The following is a 19,000-nucleotide window of genomic DNA, read 5'->3' on the forward strand; positions in this document are numbered from 1 at the left end:
AAAAGGCAGGAAAAGGGAGGGATCATGGTGGTTTGGGAAGGGGATAAAAGGGACTGGTCGCATGTGAACAGGTTGCTGGTCAGTATACTTGTCTGGCCATGCCATGCCCTGATCAGTGCATTACACTCATTAAACTCAATTTCTAGCTCTTTTCCTGGGTGAGGGCCTCTCTATTCTGTGTGCATGGGGGAGCGTAAAGGGGTCCGAGCACAGCAGCTGGAGTGGCACCAGGGGTCAGACAGACGTGTGTCTGGGGTGCCGCAGTTAGAGAGACCAGAGTGTGTGCGCGTATGCTGCTCTGTGATCACTGGTGAGCACCAAGCCAGACTAGCCACTGAGTAGGGTAATAAGCTTGGGAGCCACGTATTGAAGTGGCCATAGGTCTGGGATGGATCCAGGAGAGACCAGAGAGACTGTGCATGACCAACTGCAGGGACCAGGGGGTCCCAGCCAGCGCCTGGGGAAATCATAGGATCTGGGGAATGACTAAAAGACCTGTTTGTGTGTGTGTGTGTGTATATGGGAGGCAGGAGCCAGCTACGGGACAGACTGCGTCAAAGGCCAGTTACTGGAGGAATCCACATTGTAAATATGTGTAAGTCTGCATATATATTTCCCACTAACGGACCTTTATCCTGATCAGCCAGAAAGGGGAGCAAGATGAGGCCATCAGTGCTGTTTGTGTTTATGAATGCTGAGTTTGTGTTGATCTGTGTGGCCGGCCATGTGTATATGTACGCATGTGATGCATGTGTTGTATATGTCTGTTTGTGCACATGCTCAGCCTCGCTGCAGGTTGGTCGCACGGAGCTATGACCACCTTGCCTCTGTCACGCTGCAGGATTCAGCAACTCCCGACAGCAGCAATGCTTGGTTTGGGTCAAATGGCTCTAATTCTTCCTTTAATGGAGCTTGTTCCTCTTCACAGTCTGCTACGGCACTGTGCTGTGATGTGACATGTGGAAATCTGGTTGAGTGTCTGAACTCTGAAAGTAACTTAAAATTCTCCAGGAACATTGTGTGTGTTACACAGCTCTTCTTTCAGCATGTCCTCTTACAGTGACTGTTTCTGGCTACTCCTCTAAAAATACTTTAATGACTAGAAAATTGCTCATAATCTTTGATTAATAGAATTCCTTTGTTGCTGCAAATGAATTGATCTTGTGCTAGCAAATTAACTACTTCCTAGAAATATTATATTTTACATGGTTCTGGTTCCTCACAGCGTAAGAGTTGATTTCAGTAAAGTGGCTGACATTAAGTTAGGTGGTCTTGCTGACACACGGTCTATGTGTAGAGAGGTTTCTTGGCCTTTTCTATGTGCACTGGGATAACTCAGTTTACAGTAACAAATTACAGTGTTGCATCACGTATAAAAAGAATAAGGCAAGAAATGAGGCATGCAACCATCTGCCCAAAACCAGAGCTCTCACAAGCAGCCTGTGCTACTTTTAGACTTAGCACCATGTCACCAATGGAGTAAAAAACCCCTTGGTTTTCAGTGGTCTTTTTCCAGGGTCTCAGAGGATCCCTCTCCTACTACTACCTACCTAGTGATGCAGAAGTACGTATTTGCCATATGCTACACTGCTGGTGAATGTTGTAACAGTTTTTGCTTGTGACTGGTCTATCATTAGAAATGATACAGACTAGGTGTCACGTTTTCATTCAGGTCAAGCCTAAACTTGATAACTTATTTTGTGCTATGCAAGAAACCAGCATTGGTTTTGTCGACCACAGTACATTGTAATTACTTTTAAAGTACACTAAAACAGAAATTTACTTTTAAAGTACACTAATATAGAATTTACCAGAACTGTAAATTTAAGAGTGCACTGGTATTAACAAATAAACAGTTGACAACGGGGTTGAAAAATTATCTGGCATTAAAATTATAGGAACAACAATGAAGAAAAATTAGAACAGCGAATATAAGACCTTGCAAACGAAGCACTTCAAACGCACCTCTATGCATCTAAGATTAGTTTGTTTGATTTATCCTACATGATAGAAGTGTTTTCAGGAGTGAAGATTAATTGTGTTATGGTGCTTTTGACATCCTATTTTTCCGATCCATTTGCCAGAGAGATGCTTTTAACTTTTTCATTACAAAGCTTTTACTACTATAACTTTCACCTGCTGAGTTTAGACAACTAGCAATAATCTGAAAACGCTTTTCTCATTGAAACTATCTCTTTATATTGTTCTCATTGTATTTGAGCACATCTATTTTATGGGAATGTACATATGCAAAATACAGATGACTAATATGAAAGTTACTTCACGCTTATTTTTAAAAGTATGATCAGGTTGGTTCACTTTCTAAAGCTGGATTTATGTGTAGGTTCCTGATGACTTAACACAGATGTTTTATGTGATGTGAAGGTGGTTGTTTTGCAAGGGAAAAGGTAATTGTCAGTTTGCACACTTTGTGTTAGGGAATTGCAGCAAACCAATGGTTGGCTGAACAAAAGCATTGCCTGCCCACCAGCTCTGCTGAAGTCATCGTAGGAGGGGATACTTCATGTTTACTTGGGACTAAGAACTTATGAAAGCCCTTTCAAATGGTCTTTAACACAAATATTGCTCTAGCAATCTCCTCGACAATGATGCACTTCTAAAAAAAAGTTAAAATCAGAAAAAAAAGGCAATTCGTTTCCCTTCTGGGATGTGTAGAATTGTTTTGAAAATGTCTTTGTTGAAATAAAAGGAAGTAATTGGGGGGAAAGAAACCACCCTTAAATGCTTTATGAGAGTGAATGGTTTTCAGCAAGGATTTGTATTGGAAAGATACTAATTTTAGGTATCTGAAAACCCAGGGCAACCCCCATATTCACAGGAATCTCCACATTTGAATATATGACAAGTACTTGAAACAAACATTTTGGAGGTCTCATTCCTTTGGATTGGATCTTGATTAGGAAGATGAACTCTTCTTCCAAGAAGAGTGTCTCCTAGGGATATTGAAGTTCCTTTCTTGCTTCTGTCACTTTTTGCTGTCTATTCCTTGAAGGACTTTAGCATGTTGGAGGGAATGTGAATGTGATGTACAACCCCCAGGACTACAATAGCAGGCTTGTGGCTGAAGCAGAGGTGGCCCATCATCCTTCACGTGGTTGTGGGGGAGCCTGAGTGCTCTGACAAGCCAATCTGCCTTGTACACTGTGTGGGTTAAGCACACAGCTGCATATGTATAAGGCTGAAATGATGGTCCTCACTAGATGATCCTCACTAGAAATGATGGGATGACTCCTGTATACGTGTGCAGTATAAATACTTAGGGAAAATGCTTTGGGATGAAGGGCTGCACATAATGATCAGATATTATTAAAATGTCAGGTAGCTCTGGGCGCTGAAGAACTGTCTCCCTCTGGAGCTTATATGAAATTTAAAGTCAAAAAACTTTTGTGATTTGCTGAGTGGGTGGCTGAATGGGTTTTATCATTGTTTCTCAGAGTTCTCTCTTCTCCTCCCTCAGATGATGGGAATTCACTCCAATCAAAAGCCAAGTTACGATGCCACTCTGACACTTTTAATTAGGGACAAGGGAAGTGGTGTGATTTCTTGCTGCACATTAACAAAGGGGTTATTGCTACAGCCCAGATCTGCTTCAGGTAGCACAGTCCCTGTCAGAATATACCTCGGTCTGCTGTAGCCATTTGCTCCCTGTAGGGTTAGATCGTGGCTGAAACGGCAGAGACTGTGATTCAGCCAGCAGAGAGATCTGCACCATGCTAGTAAAACTCCAGTGCTGTCCTCTAATGTGCCGAGCGATGGCTGGGGCGGTGAAGGGGGGACCTCAGGGGGACTTGATCTATCAGTGTGTAAGAACTTCTGAAGGCTGAGCAGGCTCTTTGATAACACGGTCCTAAACAGCCAGTTAAACTCCTGTTATTTTTCAGGCCTCACGGTATTGAATTCATGAGGTGGTCATTCCTCATGCCTGCCATGGTAAGTAGGAAATCTGCTGATCTGCGAACGGTCATAGCTGCTTGAATTTATCATACTCCACATGCCTTAAATTGAAGGAAATGAGAAGAAATGAGTGATGGAAGGGCTACAAATAAATGCCTGGAATGGAAAAAGCAGGGAGTAGAAAGAGGCACAGCCATTCCTCACCCCCTGGTCCTGGCTCTACCAGGACAGAAGAACCTGAATACGGACAGTAAATGGGTCTCTCTAATCCCTGGGGGCTTTACGCCTCTCTTCAGTCAGGGTGCAGGGTTCTTGCACCTTCTTCTAACAACATAACACACCCATGATGAGAAACCAAACCCCACATCTCTCTCTCCTCAAGGGGCTATCCTCATCCTTGCACTGCACCATTACTCTTGCTTGTTCTCTTTAGGCAATTAACTACCTTTGTTTAATGAATTAGTCGACTGAATACATCTTGCAAAGGGGAGCAGTTACAACAGAGAGGCTGGAGAGTGCACATAGCTCATGCTCGTCTCGGGGAATGCAGCTTTGAACCTTCTCGGGTGGAGGCGAGAAGCAAACCCCAACTTCTGGCATCCCCTGTGAGGGACGTAACCCTTGAGCCCTCGGATAACGAAAGACTGCCAGCACCCTCTCCCTGCCGTCAAATGCACCCAGCTGTTACCACCTCACTTTTTGCAGCACCCACCTGCTCCCATGTGCTCCAGAAATGTCTGCTGCAAGGCCAGAGGACCCCAGCCAAGCCGAGGCAGCTACTCCCTGACTCACGTCAGCTTGCTGAGGCTGAGGTTCACAGCTTACGAAGTCAGGAAACTCAGATAGAAAAGAAACACACATTTCCTGACATGTGCAAGCCCTACACTGCGGTTTTCTGGCCTATAACTTTAGGCCTAAATTGCTTTTATATTAGCCATGTAGAGCACATTTTTTTGTCACAAACCTGTGTTGGCCTGCAAAGAGCAAGCCTTTCGAAGAGTGGGCTAGCCAGGAAATGGCTGTTGCACTCACAAGGAAATGAGGCAAAAGCATCAGCAATCACTTGGGATCTTCATCAATAAAGGTGACCAACTTCTGTCCCGAACCACTGGGATGATTTGAGCAGGCCTTGCACTTTTCTAGCTCCCTCTCCTCTCCCTGTGTTCTTTTTCATCTCACTTGGCTTGATGTGAGGCAGTCAGACAGCACGGAGGTGCCCCATCCTATGGCAGGTGTGTACTAACACATACACTGACATGGGACGTTCACAGCAGGTACCTTTGGGTGCTTCTATTAAAGGTTTGCATAGTGAAGTACAAGAATTGAACTCTGATGAGGTTGATGGAATTACAGACTTCTCCAAAAATTTAAATCTTTGCCCAGCTTGTTGCAAAAATGAACCTCATTTAAGAGCTGTCTTTACTTGTCTTTGGTAAAGATCATCAGTGATTAACCATACTATGTGAAAAGAAAAGACTAGGGTGTAGTCAGGAATAACATCACTTTCAGTGTAGCATAAACTGAGCAATTTAGTAAAATGGTTAAAATATTTCACCCTGGGTATACTACTCCTCAGAGTCAGGGATCATCTGGTAACTGCTTGAAAAGCAGATACAGAGGGGAAAAATTAAAGGAAGAATCAACATCAAATGTAAGATGCTTGGCTGAACTTGAGAAATGCTCTGATAACAGCTTCTAGCATTCAAATGGAAAAATGCATCCCTACTTAATATTATTGATTTCATGTCTGGAGAAAAACCCACAGACTATTGTGTCCAAGCTGCTGGAGATGCTAACTGGAGGCAGACAGACAAATGAGGTCAAAGTCATTACTTTGTTCAAACAATGAAACTCAAACAGAACAAAAAGCTGGTAAGAAAACTTGTGGTGAAATCAGTTTCACTCTCTGAAATACATTTGTTTTATTATGCCTTGGTGATAATGAAGTCACCCTAAAAGTCTTTTGGTGAAATCCTGGCTTTTTAACCCAATAGGAATTTAATTATTGACTTCAACAGAGTCAGGACTTTACCATGCAATTGCAATCTGGGCATTCAAAATGCTTTTGCGACCATGACCCATCTCTTGCTTTGGTCTGAACTTGGAGGACTGATACTCTTGACTACCATTTTATGGCACTTTTACAAAGGGTAGGAGTTATTCTCAGGAGCTATCCTCCATCTAAGGAAGGCAGATAGCTGTCAAAGGAGAGAGCCAAATTCCTGGAAGAAGATCACTGAGCACTGCTAAAATGAGGCTTGTCTAAAAAAATCTCCCTTTCTCCATTAACAATAGACGGATACCATGGATGTTAACCTTCCCGCCCCCAAAACAGGGATATATTCACCAAGGCTATATAACTGTATTTGCATGCAGTGCCCTATGTATACTGAACTCGGCAGTGAGCAAAAAGAGATCTTTGATCAAAACACAAAATTAACCTATACACAAGAGGCTCCACAGAAAGCCACTGAACTTACAGAAACAGTGGAAGAATAAATTGGCTTTACAGAGTTAGCCACAAAACATGTGATTAACATTTTCAGTTTGCAAAAGGTTCTCTACTTGAGCACACCTCCCAGGCAAGATTTTTTTTCATGTTGGGACTAATCAGGTCCCAAGAGTCTGGGAACATCCTGGAAGAGGATTATATGTGAAATTATAATTATCCATTGGCCATTATTTTCTCTTCAGTTAAGACAGAGATGTGAATTAAATACCATTATATGCAGCAATGAAGAGGAAATTAAAAGGGGGGCAGATTAGAAGCAAGAACCAATCTTTTCCTAACTGCAGGGCTGAAGGAAATGAATGCTCAGTGACAGCACCTCTGGCGGTCCTGGGTGTTGAAGTCTCTCTTACACCAGGCCAGGATCCCGGGCTCTATGTGCTGCTTGAGCCTGACATTTGGCCTTTCTGGCCACAGAGTATAGCTGGGAAATGTCAACAGCCATAACAAATATTACTGCATGTACCTGGCAAGTCATGAAACACTCTTATGACTGTTTACAGAGCCTTGTAAGATGGTTTTGCTTTCTGGAAATAACAGATGTACTGGCAATACACTAAAATTTCTATTTTTTTCCCCTCAGATTTGTGTGTGAACTGCCATGGCAGGGAGGGTAACATTGCAATTGCTCCAGCCTCTTAGTTAACTGTTGCTCAATTCTCCTGCAAAAACAAGAGAAAAAAATGAAGATTGGTCCACTTATTTTTCCAAAGTGTCCAGATCCTTGTTTCCCTTTCAGGATCGTCTCTCATAATGGAAATGTAGAAGACACACCAGGATAGGTCGACGTATATATTTCCATCTGTACCTGCTTTTGCTAAGAAAAATATTTCCAGGTTTTATTTTAAGAAACAATATTTTCTGATGTAAAATATGATGCAGACCAGTGCCATCAGCAGAAAGGCTGAGGACTGCAGAAAATAATCTTTTTAAGATTACAATATAGGCTTTCTTGATGTCTATGCAGTGTGCCTAAAGTTTCTACTGTCCTTTCTAGAAGCCTGATTTTCTGCAGAGTAACTAATCTAAATATGCCATAGTGTGAAGATTAGATTGTGTGTTCAGTGTATAGACATACGTTGCCTTACCAACACCTCCCACTATTGCTCTGCATGTAAAGGTATTTCATTTGCTGAATTCAACCTGTCAACTGTAACAAATATGTCCTAATCCCATTATATGCATCACAGTTCACTAACAACCACGTAGGAGCCACCAAGCCTTTTTCTCTTTGATCATCCCAGATTTGCACACTGGCCAAGGGCAAGAACCATGAAGTCTGTTGAGAATAGATGTGGAGAGACAACCTGCAAGGCACAACACCTGAGCACTACATATTTGATATAGATGACAATTGTTTAAAAGGTACCTCAACTTCCATTTTACAAAGTTCATTACAGTAGCAAATGCTTTAACATCCATTCTTTCTCTATTTCTCTATTTCCATTTGTGCTGCTATGCCTTCTCTGATTTCACGGTGGCATAATTGTTGAATACATGGCTGCAACTGTGACTCAATAATTGTAGCTGTCTGGTTTCCCTCTTCACCATTAATTTAGGTATTGACTTCTTTTCTTAGGAGTCTAATATTGCTGTGAGATCATCATGGGAAGAGCTCATGGCAAAGAGGGGCAGAAAATAGGGTTTCTATCCTATGGAAAATTCAGGCATTTAAACAATGCTTGCAATTACAAACTGGAACAAAACATTACATTTTGAAAAATTTACCATTAACCAAAGATTCTTAAATATTTTGTTTTAGATATCTGGGAATGATGTACTGAAAGACTCTCTTTACACAATTGAAACGTTTCATTTCAATGCTATTTCAATCTTTATATTATATAAAAATAAAACTTTCAGGCTCTTCAGTTTTATCCAGTTACATATGAGCCAGAATGATAAAAGTAGAAGCATTTAGATAATTTTCCTTTAAAACATTTCACTCTTGCAAAACATTGCTTCATCCACATTTTTGGAGAGGAAGGAAATTCCTTTAGAAAGTTTCTAAGTCTTACATTTTTGAATTCCTTTAGGAAACCTGCAACCAGCTGTTGTACAAGGACAAGTTTTTAGGTAGCAAATGTGTGCATTTCAAGATCATGAGTGGATTAACATCTTTATTTTGGTTTGCAAACAGAGTCTTTCAAAGAGGCAATGAAATGCTGGGCAGACAAACAGCAATTGCAGATTTGTTGGAGCTATGAGACAATATTGAATGTCTTCTAACCAAATGCTGAGAGCTATGAGGCTCTATCGACTTCACTGCAGAAAGACCACAATGAATGAGATTCAGGAAAGGATTAAAAAAGAGAGGATAACATTTCCTTATCACAAAGCAGTTCACAAAATTTGAGCCTTCCATTCAGGTTTAAAATAAAACTGCTTTCCTGGCTGTGCCATTAGACAATACATTGACTAAAATAGATGTTAAAATATATCATTGTTGAGACTGTTGCTAGTTCTCTTGGCTAGGAGGAAGATATCGTATATAATCAGATTTAATTTTCATATGTTTATGATAAAGCGCAAAGCTGCATGGTTTGGATGACAAACATTGCAGGAAAGTTTTCCTTTTTTCTCTCTCCCCTTATCCAAATTGCTGTTTTGACTGCAATCATTAAGGGAATAACAGAAGCATTTTTTTGGCAGCAGGTTTTAAAAAACATGACCTTAACAAGTCCTTTAACAATTTTGGACAAAATAATGACTCAATGAATTAATTTAGTCCTCTTGTGCAAATGAACTGTTTTCAAATTATATGCATGTATATGAATCACTTCACTCAGAAGTGAAATATGGGCAGACTTGCTCAGCTGCAAGGTGGCAGCCACAGAGACAAAGGGTATAACTTTGTAGCTTGAGTAATCCTGGACAGGACACTAAGGCAAAGCACTTCTCTTGCAGTCGTTTCCATGGTATCTCTAACACCCACATACAGCAAGTAGGACATTGGTTGTTAAAGTCTCATCCAAATAAATCCTACAAAGTAAATTGCATGGAACCCAATTTATCTACCTCGAAATGAAGTTTGCTGGGATTTGAACCTGTGGCTTCAGGAAAAAAAACAGGCATTTCAAACCTCATGTGCAAATCATTCAGCCATTCTATCAGCTTTAAGACATCAATAGTAAATTTGAGACCATACGCATGCACATATATATCTCTCTAAATCTATACATAGACAGCTGTACCTACATTTGCCTGAGATTCGTCATGCCCATTGATTTCTGCTAATTCCTTGGCGCTTTTTAACTGCAAAGCGTAAACAAAAAACAAAACAGAACAAAACAAGCACATTACTTGAGTATTTCACACACTTATCTTTGATTCATTTGAAGGAGCATTTTATAAAGCTTCCAATGAGAAAAACAGATGGAGCATATAATTCTAATGAGTTTTTGCTCAAACCATTTTGAAACCAACATACTTAAGGCTTGATAGGTTGGCAAAAAAAAAAGGAAAATAATAAGACTGGGTCATTATTTTTTAAATAATAAGATTAGAAAGTAGTTTCAAGGCATAAAAAGTGTACAGAATTGGCTCTCAAGAATAATAAACGATTTCATTTCCCATTCTTGTTGCTAATAATTGAAACTTTACAATATTTGCAAGTTGCCACTAGCTAAATAGTGTTTTGCTAATGATTACTTTTGAAAGATATATTTTGAGCTGTTTAAGATGCCAAAGTGCTACTGTATGTTTCCTTCCTGAGGAAGCCTCTAAATAACTGACATGGCTCCTGGGTATGACGGAAAAGGAGGTGAAGAGAAGAACAGCTCTTTTATTTAACCAGTGGCAGGAAGAACTGAGGAGACACTGCCAGTTCCAAATATATGATCTGAACCAAAACTTTTTTTTTCCCTCCTGAATTAGCTTTTTGGGGAAAATCCATGATTACATTAGGGATTGTAAAAATCGTTCCTAAGAGATTTAAGGAATGTCCTAACTCATGTCTCGAGCCACAGTGAAATATGCAGTTGTTCATGTTGTGATTGAGCAAACACAGAAAGGAAGAGACATCGCAGCTCTCCTGAGCCTATAAGCCGTGGAGGTTTGTACACTTAAATGAAGCACTTAGAACCATTTACTCTTTAGGTAAATCTCTGAAGAGTCATGCTTTTATTCTAGCTTAATTCAGAGTAGATATCTGGGGTGGGGGGAGATGGGGAACAAGAAACAGAACTTTTCTCTGCATTCCTTGTTTTTTTGCCAAAGAAGCTGGAATTGTTGTAACTGTTGATGATACAACTGTGATCCTGAATGACAACAGTCCTAAAATCCAGGTGAAATGGAACGCTATTATGTTTCAATTAGGTGTCTGACTCAGAAGCGTTGGCGGACTACCACCCTAGGGTGGCTAGGTTACCTCCATCACCTTTTTGCCATGTGGCAGCAACAGCTAAACTGCGTGTGATTCAGTTCCCAGCTTCTCACAGTTTCCAACCTGACAATTCAGGTAAGCAGGCCATGGTCTCTCTCTGTCCCTTATTACGCAGGGCTGTAAACTGCACCAGTTCAGGAACTGCTGCTCAAGCCACTAAACTGGTCCTGATGGAGAGGGAAGGGGGTGGCAATCCCTGATAAAACAGTACAAAGGATAGCTGGGGACTGCAAACTCATCACGTGTCCTGGTTCAATTCACTGATGCTCATCTTTCAATACCCTTGAAAAGTCTGCAATTTGTACTGACAGCAGGGTGATGCATTTCCAACGAATGCTACATGTTTTCCCTGCACTGAAAAAATAACCATCCTGTGAAACCACCTCACTGTGAGGATGGCTGCTAGGAACAAGCCAAGAGGGCTACTCCCAGCCAAGCACCAAAGTTAGGTATTTCTGCATCACGGTGTGACCAAAAGAGACATTTCCTGATTCTGCCAATTATTCATTATAGAAATTCACCTCATGTGAGCAGTCCTGTTGAATTCAGCTGAACCACTCATCTGAATACGAGGTCAGGAGAGCATGCTCGGGTATGTAAAACTGCTCTGCACGCTAATGCCACGGGCCAGATCTGATCCAGAAGCCTTTTGGCTACAGTAATGCAACATGGTGCATGAGCAAACGGGAACTCTCCCAGCAGGACGTCCCAGCCTGGACGCGGCTGGGTTACTGCAACTGGACCAATGCGAGATGCTGCTGAGCCAGCAGACGTGCTCAGACACAGCTGCACCTCTCCGTGCAAGCGTGCCCGTGCTGAGGCAGGGAGGGATGCCTCTGCCAGCTTGAGAGGAATAGGCAGATTTTAGCAAACGTATCACAAAAACGAGTCATATAATCGAGGCGGGAGCCCAGTGCTGTATATTTTTGAAAGAAATGTTCATATTTACTTGACTCTGCCGGATGATTTTCACTACCCGTTGTGGATAAAACACACAGATGAGCTGTGGTGCTTGCAAAGGAAAGCTGTGAGCCTTGGCAAGTGGGGGTCATTACTGCTAGGGCTTTTGCTGTTCTGGAAAGTTTTGGAATTGGTTCAGGGTTGTTGGAGAAGCACACTGGCTGCGTAGCGCTCCTTAGGAATTCTGGCTACTTACAGTCTTGGCCTTAGGCATGTTTCAGAGCTAATTCTCAAGAGAAATGCAGATCCATCCTGCCTTTCTTCCAGCTACTGTTTTGTCTGTCTGCCTAACACGAGCGCACATTTGATTTGCAATCAGTAGGAGTCTGCAGAGATTCAGAAGTCTGCCCTCGTGGTCCCTACTATGGCCCAGTATTGTATGATCTTCCTATAAATTTTTGCAGCATTTAATTGCTATCAAGATACAAAATAACTTCATGAAATTTCTTCTCTCTTTTTTAAGTATTTTAAAACATTACCCCTTGAATGGTATGTAAAAATGTAAATGAGATGCAGTTAACTCAAGAGATTTGGTGGATTCTGTGTTTATAAAGATTCTATCGTTACCAAATCCATTCTTCCTCATGTTTTGTGTAATACAGTCTTGCATCAGCTCTTATTTAGAAGGTTATCTTTGTAACCGTAAGTGCTAAGAACATGTATCTGAACATAAAAGCTTTATTTTTTCCAGAACCTAAATTATTAGTTTCTAGAATATATTTGTCACCAGATATGTTCAAAGGCAAATGTTAGATGTGGAACAATGTCACAGCTTTCATAATGAGCATTAAAAAAATCTGAAATAAGCATAATTTACTTTTCCCTATATGTACGTTAAATGTATAAATCTGTCTGCAGACATATTCAGACATACATGCTGAAAAATCTGGACCACAAGAATCATCAGCATTTGAATCTCTGCCATCTAAGCAATTCAGATCCCACAGTCTTTCAACTGCAAATACTTAACCAAGTCACTAAATATTTTACCTCAAAGTTTATACAGAATGGATTAAAATAAGGTCTCAGAGAGGAGACTGTGCCTGTGCACAGGTGGGGATTTGTGATTTCGGTGTGTCCAAGCCACGTGGTTTATACAGACAACATGTATTTGTGCACACTGTGCTTGCACACAATGCACTGTGTCGTCTCCAGATTTACAGATTTAGCACCAGATTTTCTTTTTGCTGTGTAACTATCCATCTTACCATGCTTATAAACCAATACTATCAAATATGCTTCTCAGTATCAAAGAAGGTGTGATAATCAGATTTACAGAGGTTTGTTTCTCACTGCTTAAATAAGTGCATTGATAACTACTTTTTTAATGCCATTATGATAAAGTTTTTTGTATACTCATATCTGCATGAGTAACTCTGGAGATGCCAAGCTCTTTTTTTTCAATACTAGTCTTAAAAGAAAGAGCAGTTTTGTTTCAGGTATATTTAACTCCCCCAATATTTTTTTTTCATTCAGAGCAAAAACACATATCACTGATATCTATGTAGAATAACGTAAGAGGAAATGTTACTCAAGACATGGAATTCAATATTGGATAGTATAAAATAAGGGTCCCTTTTCACTCTGTTTTCTCAAATTCTGTGTTAGCCTCAGCTGCATTCACAAATGCTAATCAGAGCAGACACACAAGCCACATAAGGTTATGTCTTGCTCACAGCATATTCTGTGGTCAGAACTCCTATGGATTTTGGAGGTGAAGCCATGCGTTCTCCGTTCCCTTAGCATGCCTAAGCCAGCATTTTTCTCCCGCCAGAAACACTCACCTGTTCCTGCAGGACTTTAAGCATCGCTTGTGTATGTGTTTGCTCTTCCTTGGCTTGCTCCAGTTCGGATTTTTTGTTATTTAATTCTTCCTGTATGCTCAGCAATTGCTGCACAAACAAAAGAAGTTTCTGGTTAGCACCGTCTGGATCCAGAGCGGTTTTAAATCCTCAGTTTGATAAATCCTCATTTCAAACAATGCTTTGCAGTCTGCTCCTACATTTACTATTGTTGCATAATCTGCTTCGTCTAAATGGACCAGAGGTAAATTATTTTCATCTGCATCTCCTTCCGCAGCAGCGCTCCACGAGTAATGCATCTGTTAATGTGTGTTAAGCTATTTGTTACATTAAAGTAGAAACTCCTGGTACAGTATATCACCCACAGAGCAACTGGCACATTCATCTGAACCAAAATCTTATTTGTAGAAGTGTATGCAGTGGTTTTAATAATACTAGGGTAAACACTATGGTACATAAATAATTTAAAAGCACAGCCCTTTAATATAATTAGTCATTGGCCCACAGCCATTTTCATTCTATGCACAGCAATATTCTGGAAAGCTTTCACACTGAGTTCCAAGAAGACAAAAGCTTCCATTTTTTTCCCTTGTGCTGTGATATTTTATTAGATCAGGAAGACTGTCGCCCTACAATCAATATATCTGCCAGGAAGACTGCTGATCTGAACTGTCAAAACAAAAAGCTATGACCAGAAACCTATTTTTATGAAGAGAATTCTGGGATGTAGGGACATCTTTAAAAGCCCACGTCCCCTGGTCTTGGCTAGCTTTAGGTTCTGCAAAGATTTATTGGGGCTGTCAAGAGCAGGTCAGTAGATTCAGTTAATTCTGAAATAATTACATATTTTTGTATTGATGTGATGAATGTTAGACACTGCTGAAGAGCAAGAGGAGACAAACACGAAATTAAAAAGTTTATGGTGCTTTCCCTTAGTGATCAAGAAAGGAAACTATGATTTCCTGGGGCAACATATTGCTTGTAAGCACACTCCTTTTTAAGGACTACTTGAACGAGGAATCGCTTTACTAACTTGCGTTACTGATCTAGCCACGTATCTAAGCTTAGTTTATGCTTGTGCTTAGGATGGATAACACTGACTCAAACCGATGCTGCAGGTGTTCAGCATCTCAGTAAGTTACAGATAGCAAACCTAGAAATAGTCCCTGGCCTTGTTCCACTGCACTGGAAGTCCCAGGCATCAAAGGACTTGGCACCAGAATTGTTTTCAGAGCTGCTTGGAAACAGATGACATTTCAGGGACTGATGGAGTTATTGGTAGTGTATTTCTGTTGTAAGTGAACACCAGTATGATGGATTAATTCAGCCACTGAGGTAAAAATACATGTGGGTATATGTCTGATTATATCTCACACACTCTACAGTCCAGCTGGGTTAGTTTTTTGATGGATCTTGCCGCCTGGACTGCTCCCTGGGAACCTTCAAGAGACATTCAGGTATGTGTATTCCCTCTACCACAGCACAAGAGCATTTCAAATCTCAAGATTTTACATGAAATAACAAGGTCTGTTCCACTGAGGCTCTTGCCCAACCAACTTTTGTGTGGGAAGCTCTCACTTTGGCATTTCCTGACCAGGGGATGGATTGCCACCTCAGGCCTGTGTTCCTCTTGCCTGTTGGGTACTACTGCCTTCGTTTTCAAAAGATACACTGAATTTGTGTATAGTGTCGTATGTCTCACACTGATACCCATGCAGGTCCTTAGCACAGCTATAGCTTTCCAGACATTTCATAACTTTTTAGCCCAGAAGGGACCATTTGGTCACCTCATGTAACCTCCTGTTATTACAGACCATTAAGCTTCACCCAGGATAGCTCTAGCTGTTGTCTGCAATTTAGAAATAAGGGACTCCAATCCTCGGAAGAGAAGCAGAGCATACAAGACACCAGAAAGGCAGCATAAGACCTTTCAAGGTTCACTAGCTGAGACACCTGAGGTTTGGTAAGCAGATGTGTCACCTAATAGGGGCTGGTGAAATGTCCTCTCCTTCCCAGCTGCAACCTGTTTGACCTTATACACCTGAACATGGCAAGGGTTGTTAAGAGAAAGGAGTCTTTGCCCCCCATCTCAGAGTCTTCTCTGAGCAGTTATGTCTCACCAATGTGGCCAGCCTCTGATGATTCAAAGGGAGGAGCCAAAATGAATGAAATGATCCTCACACAAAGCCAGGAATGCATCTAGCCAATTTTGCACTGGGGGGGAAGCCCTTCTTTTCATCTCCAGGCAATCAGCTGAAACCCTGAAGCATGGGATTTGATTATCGTTATTGTCTCAGTGCACTGCTACAAGTACTAGGGAGTCTGAGGAGGACCTCACAAGAGATCTCCACAGCCTCTGAAGGAAGTGAATAGCCATGCATATCCAAGGAGAACATCATCACCATCCAGACTGCACCTTCATCCTGGTTCAGAGATTTTACTCCAGCTTCTGGGAGAAACTCTAGAGCCCATGCTTCTGAACAATATAAACTCCCATCTGGAAGATCCCAAGTGATTTTTCACTCCATCTCTGCCCCTGGAAAGCCTTTTCACTACTGAATGACTGTTACAAATGGTAAACCAAGTTTCACTCATGGGTTGAACTTGTTACACTTCTGACAGAACTAAAATCTCCTTCCCTATCCTACCAACCTCCTCCCCATGGCTCTTCCATGGCCAAGTTTTACATACCGCAGATCAGCTCACAAACTTCCACTGTTTTATTTTCACATCTCCCACTGCAATCTCCCACTGTGATTTATTCTAATTATATCCCTTTTCCTTTGATCCTGACTTTTTCTGTTTTGTGTTTGAGGCAATTTTTCCAAAACTGTCCAAGCATGGGAGGAAGTGGTGTGGCAGACACTCTCTGAGAGCACGAGAGAGAGAGATGCTCTCTGTTCTGCATCTTTGTACTTGGCTCTGGACCATCCAGGAACAGGAATCCCAGGAAAACATCCAACGTGCTCAGTTGCCCCAGGGTAAAAGAGTGTGCATTCTGGTTGCAGTATGAGCTGCAAAGCACTTGATATGAGATAAAACCTTCCAGCAGTCTTAATGGTTAAACTGTCAACTACTGCAGGCTTACCGTGTGTGCATAGGCTCATATTTTCAAAGACAGCAAATGGGTCTTATTTTCACAGGGGTGGAAAACAGAGTATCTGTATCTAAGGTACCATATTCCCAGTCACACACAAGGTTTTTCCTTCACAGAACTGGGACGTTCCCATTCAACCCCCAAAGATGTCAGAATTGTTTAAACCTTGTAGCCATCCCCTGGAGGTTTAACCTTCTTTCTTTTTCTCTCCCTCGTATTTATCTCTAAAAGCTGCAGAACCTGCTCATTTTGCATGGGTCACGTTCTGAGATTTCTTTTACCCGAGTGGCTTATGCCACCACCAGGAAGTTGTAACATGGAGTCATACCTGCCAAACAGCATATTTTTCCCTTCTAGTCTCATTTTGGAAAATGAAGAAATAGCTTTGACTGAAAAAAAAAATCAGCCTAAGACAGATGAACAGCCTGAAAAATTTCAGCACAAACACGTGACGTTTGGCAAAATTAGAAGCAAATGGGAAGAGGATCTTATACTGGCAGGAATGAGGCAAGTTTCATAACAGGGACGGCTGTCACGCCTGCTTATTAACAGACAGCCTCTCCATAAAGATTGTAATGAATGATGCCAAGATGATGGTATTTAATTATTCAAAATTATTTTGTTTTTCACATAAATGTGCTTATTAAAAATTGATCCTATAGATATTTCTGCTGCCCTTCAGATTGCCTGCAAGTATACACCACAATCAATTAAAATAAAAAATTGTTCTTGATTGTAATGTTTGTGCTATCTGATACTGTTCCACCTCCTTTGCCATCTCATTCAGCATTTCTGCCAGAGCTTCCCCCCATGCCCACCCACCCACGCAGCATTTGCTACCCCGCTTCCCACCTGTTATATCCTGCTGTCTTGTCTCACAGCTAGTGCCAGCACAGCTATCAAAGTGTCCCTTCCGTCAATCTTGTCTCTGGCCATTTCGTTTAAGCCCTGATGTCCCCAGCTTTGTGGCACAGCCATGGCATTCAGACAGCAGTTCCCCAATTTCCTCAAGCAAAGGACTGACTTCTTGGTTACACAGCCAGGAAATACCTGGCTCATTCTCCTGTTGTCTTCCAGTAGTCCTCCAGTGTGCAATTCTTCGGGTCTCTGAGGGTCCCCTGCAAGTTATGCAAGGGTCTTTTCCCTAAGCCAAAATCCTAGTGTCAGGAAGCAGAAAAGCATCTCACGGTGCTCATTGCAGCTCTGAGGATCCTGGAGAGAGACACCTGCACGGCCTAGAGCTCCACCAGCACCAGTCTGGAAGCTCAGCTGGTCTACGTGCAACCAAAACCGTTTGTTACCATGGCTGCCAGGCTGACCCTAAGAAATGAAGCCGTGTATTAGGTCCTGATCAGATGGGTAGGCATCACTGATATCCTCTTACCGGCATTTCCAGAGAGGAGACAGAAAAGGAGAAAGAATTAACCTACAGGTTGTCTCTCCAGAGATCAATCAATGCATTTTAGACAAAAAAATGCAAGACAGATTGCTTGTTTCCAGTGGCAGCTCTGGAGCTGCTCTGTATAGAAATGGTAAATATCACTCTCCAGTGTTCAGCTTCCTTCATTCATGAGGACCAAATCCTCTCTATACATAAGCGGGTAGCTCATTTCTTTATATGGGGGGAAGGATGTGTGTGTTTTATTTTGTTTTTTTCACACATTCCCACCTCCAATGCTGAATCTGTCAGAGACAGTTCAGCACCACCCATATTGCGTAGATCTCAAAAGCGCAGACAGAAAATTACCATCTTAAACCAATCGTCGCAGCTTCTGAAACATTAAATATAGATGGCATTATTGAAGCCAGCTGAATTACTCAGACTGTGTACAATGCGGTGCCAGTGTGGCCAAGAATGCTAACAACCAAACAGCACACAGTGCCTCGAAATATATGAGAAGCCCTAAAGGGAAAGTAATAGCTTGCTGTTGTGTACCACTGTGCAGCCATGAAATACTCCTCTTTCCTCTCCTCCTCCCTGCCCACAGTTCTTCATTGCTCCCCGAAAGGCAGTTACATGTGTACATTTAAATATAAATTATGGACATATCTAGAAGCGTGGTCACACACCGAGCCTAGCAAGACAGAGAAGGGTCTCAGAAGGAAAGCATGGTTTCCAGCATGAAACCATCAACTTAGCATGCTAAAAAAGGGGAGGCAGATCAGAAGAGACCACAGGGCCTGAGGCTATACTTAAGATACTGTAAGGCTGACAGAATAATGAAAAAGGAAAACCAGCATTTGCCACAAGTTTAGCAGTTATACTGCTGAATGGTCCTGCCCCTGCTATTTTGGTTATGGTTTTCTCTACAGCTGCTTGAAACAAAGTATGA

General features: G+C 41.5%; 1 protein-coding gene across 2 annotated transcripts in view; it reads right to left on the minus strand.

Moving 5' to 3' along the window:
* The window catches only part of ENOX1 (ecto-NOX disulfide-thiol exchanger 1), a 376,506-nt gene that overhangs the window by 13,833 nt on the left and 343,673 nt on the right, over positions 1–19,000 (minus strand). For both annotated transcript variants that reach the window (XM_075139390.1, XM_075139385.1), the window contains 2 exons: positions 13,553–13,660; positions 9,623–9,679 (listed from right to left, as the gene is read on the minus strand). In XM_075139390.1, coding sequence (XP_074995491.1) covers positions 9,623–9,679; positions 13,553–13,660 — 165 coding nt within the window. The remainder of the gene's footprint in view (positions 1–9,622; positions 9,680–13,552; positions 13,661–19,000) is intronic.

The sequence above is a fragment of the Calonectris borealis genome, chromosome 1 (assembly GCF_964195595.1).
Source record: "Calonectris borealis chromosome 1, bCalBor7.hap1.2, whole genome shotgun sequence".
In the NCBI taxonomy this organism is placed as follows: domain Eukaryota; kingdom Metazoa; phylum Chordata; class Aves; order Procellariiformes; family Procellariidae; genus Calonectris; species Calonectris borealis.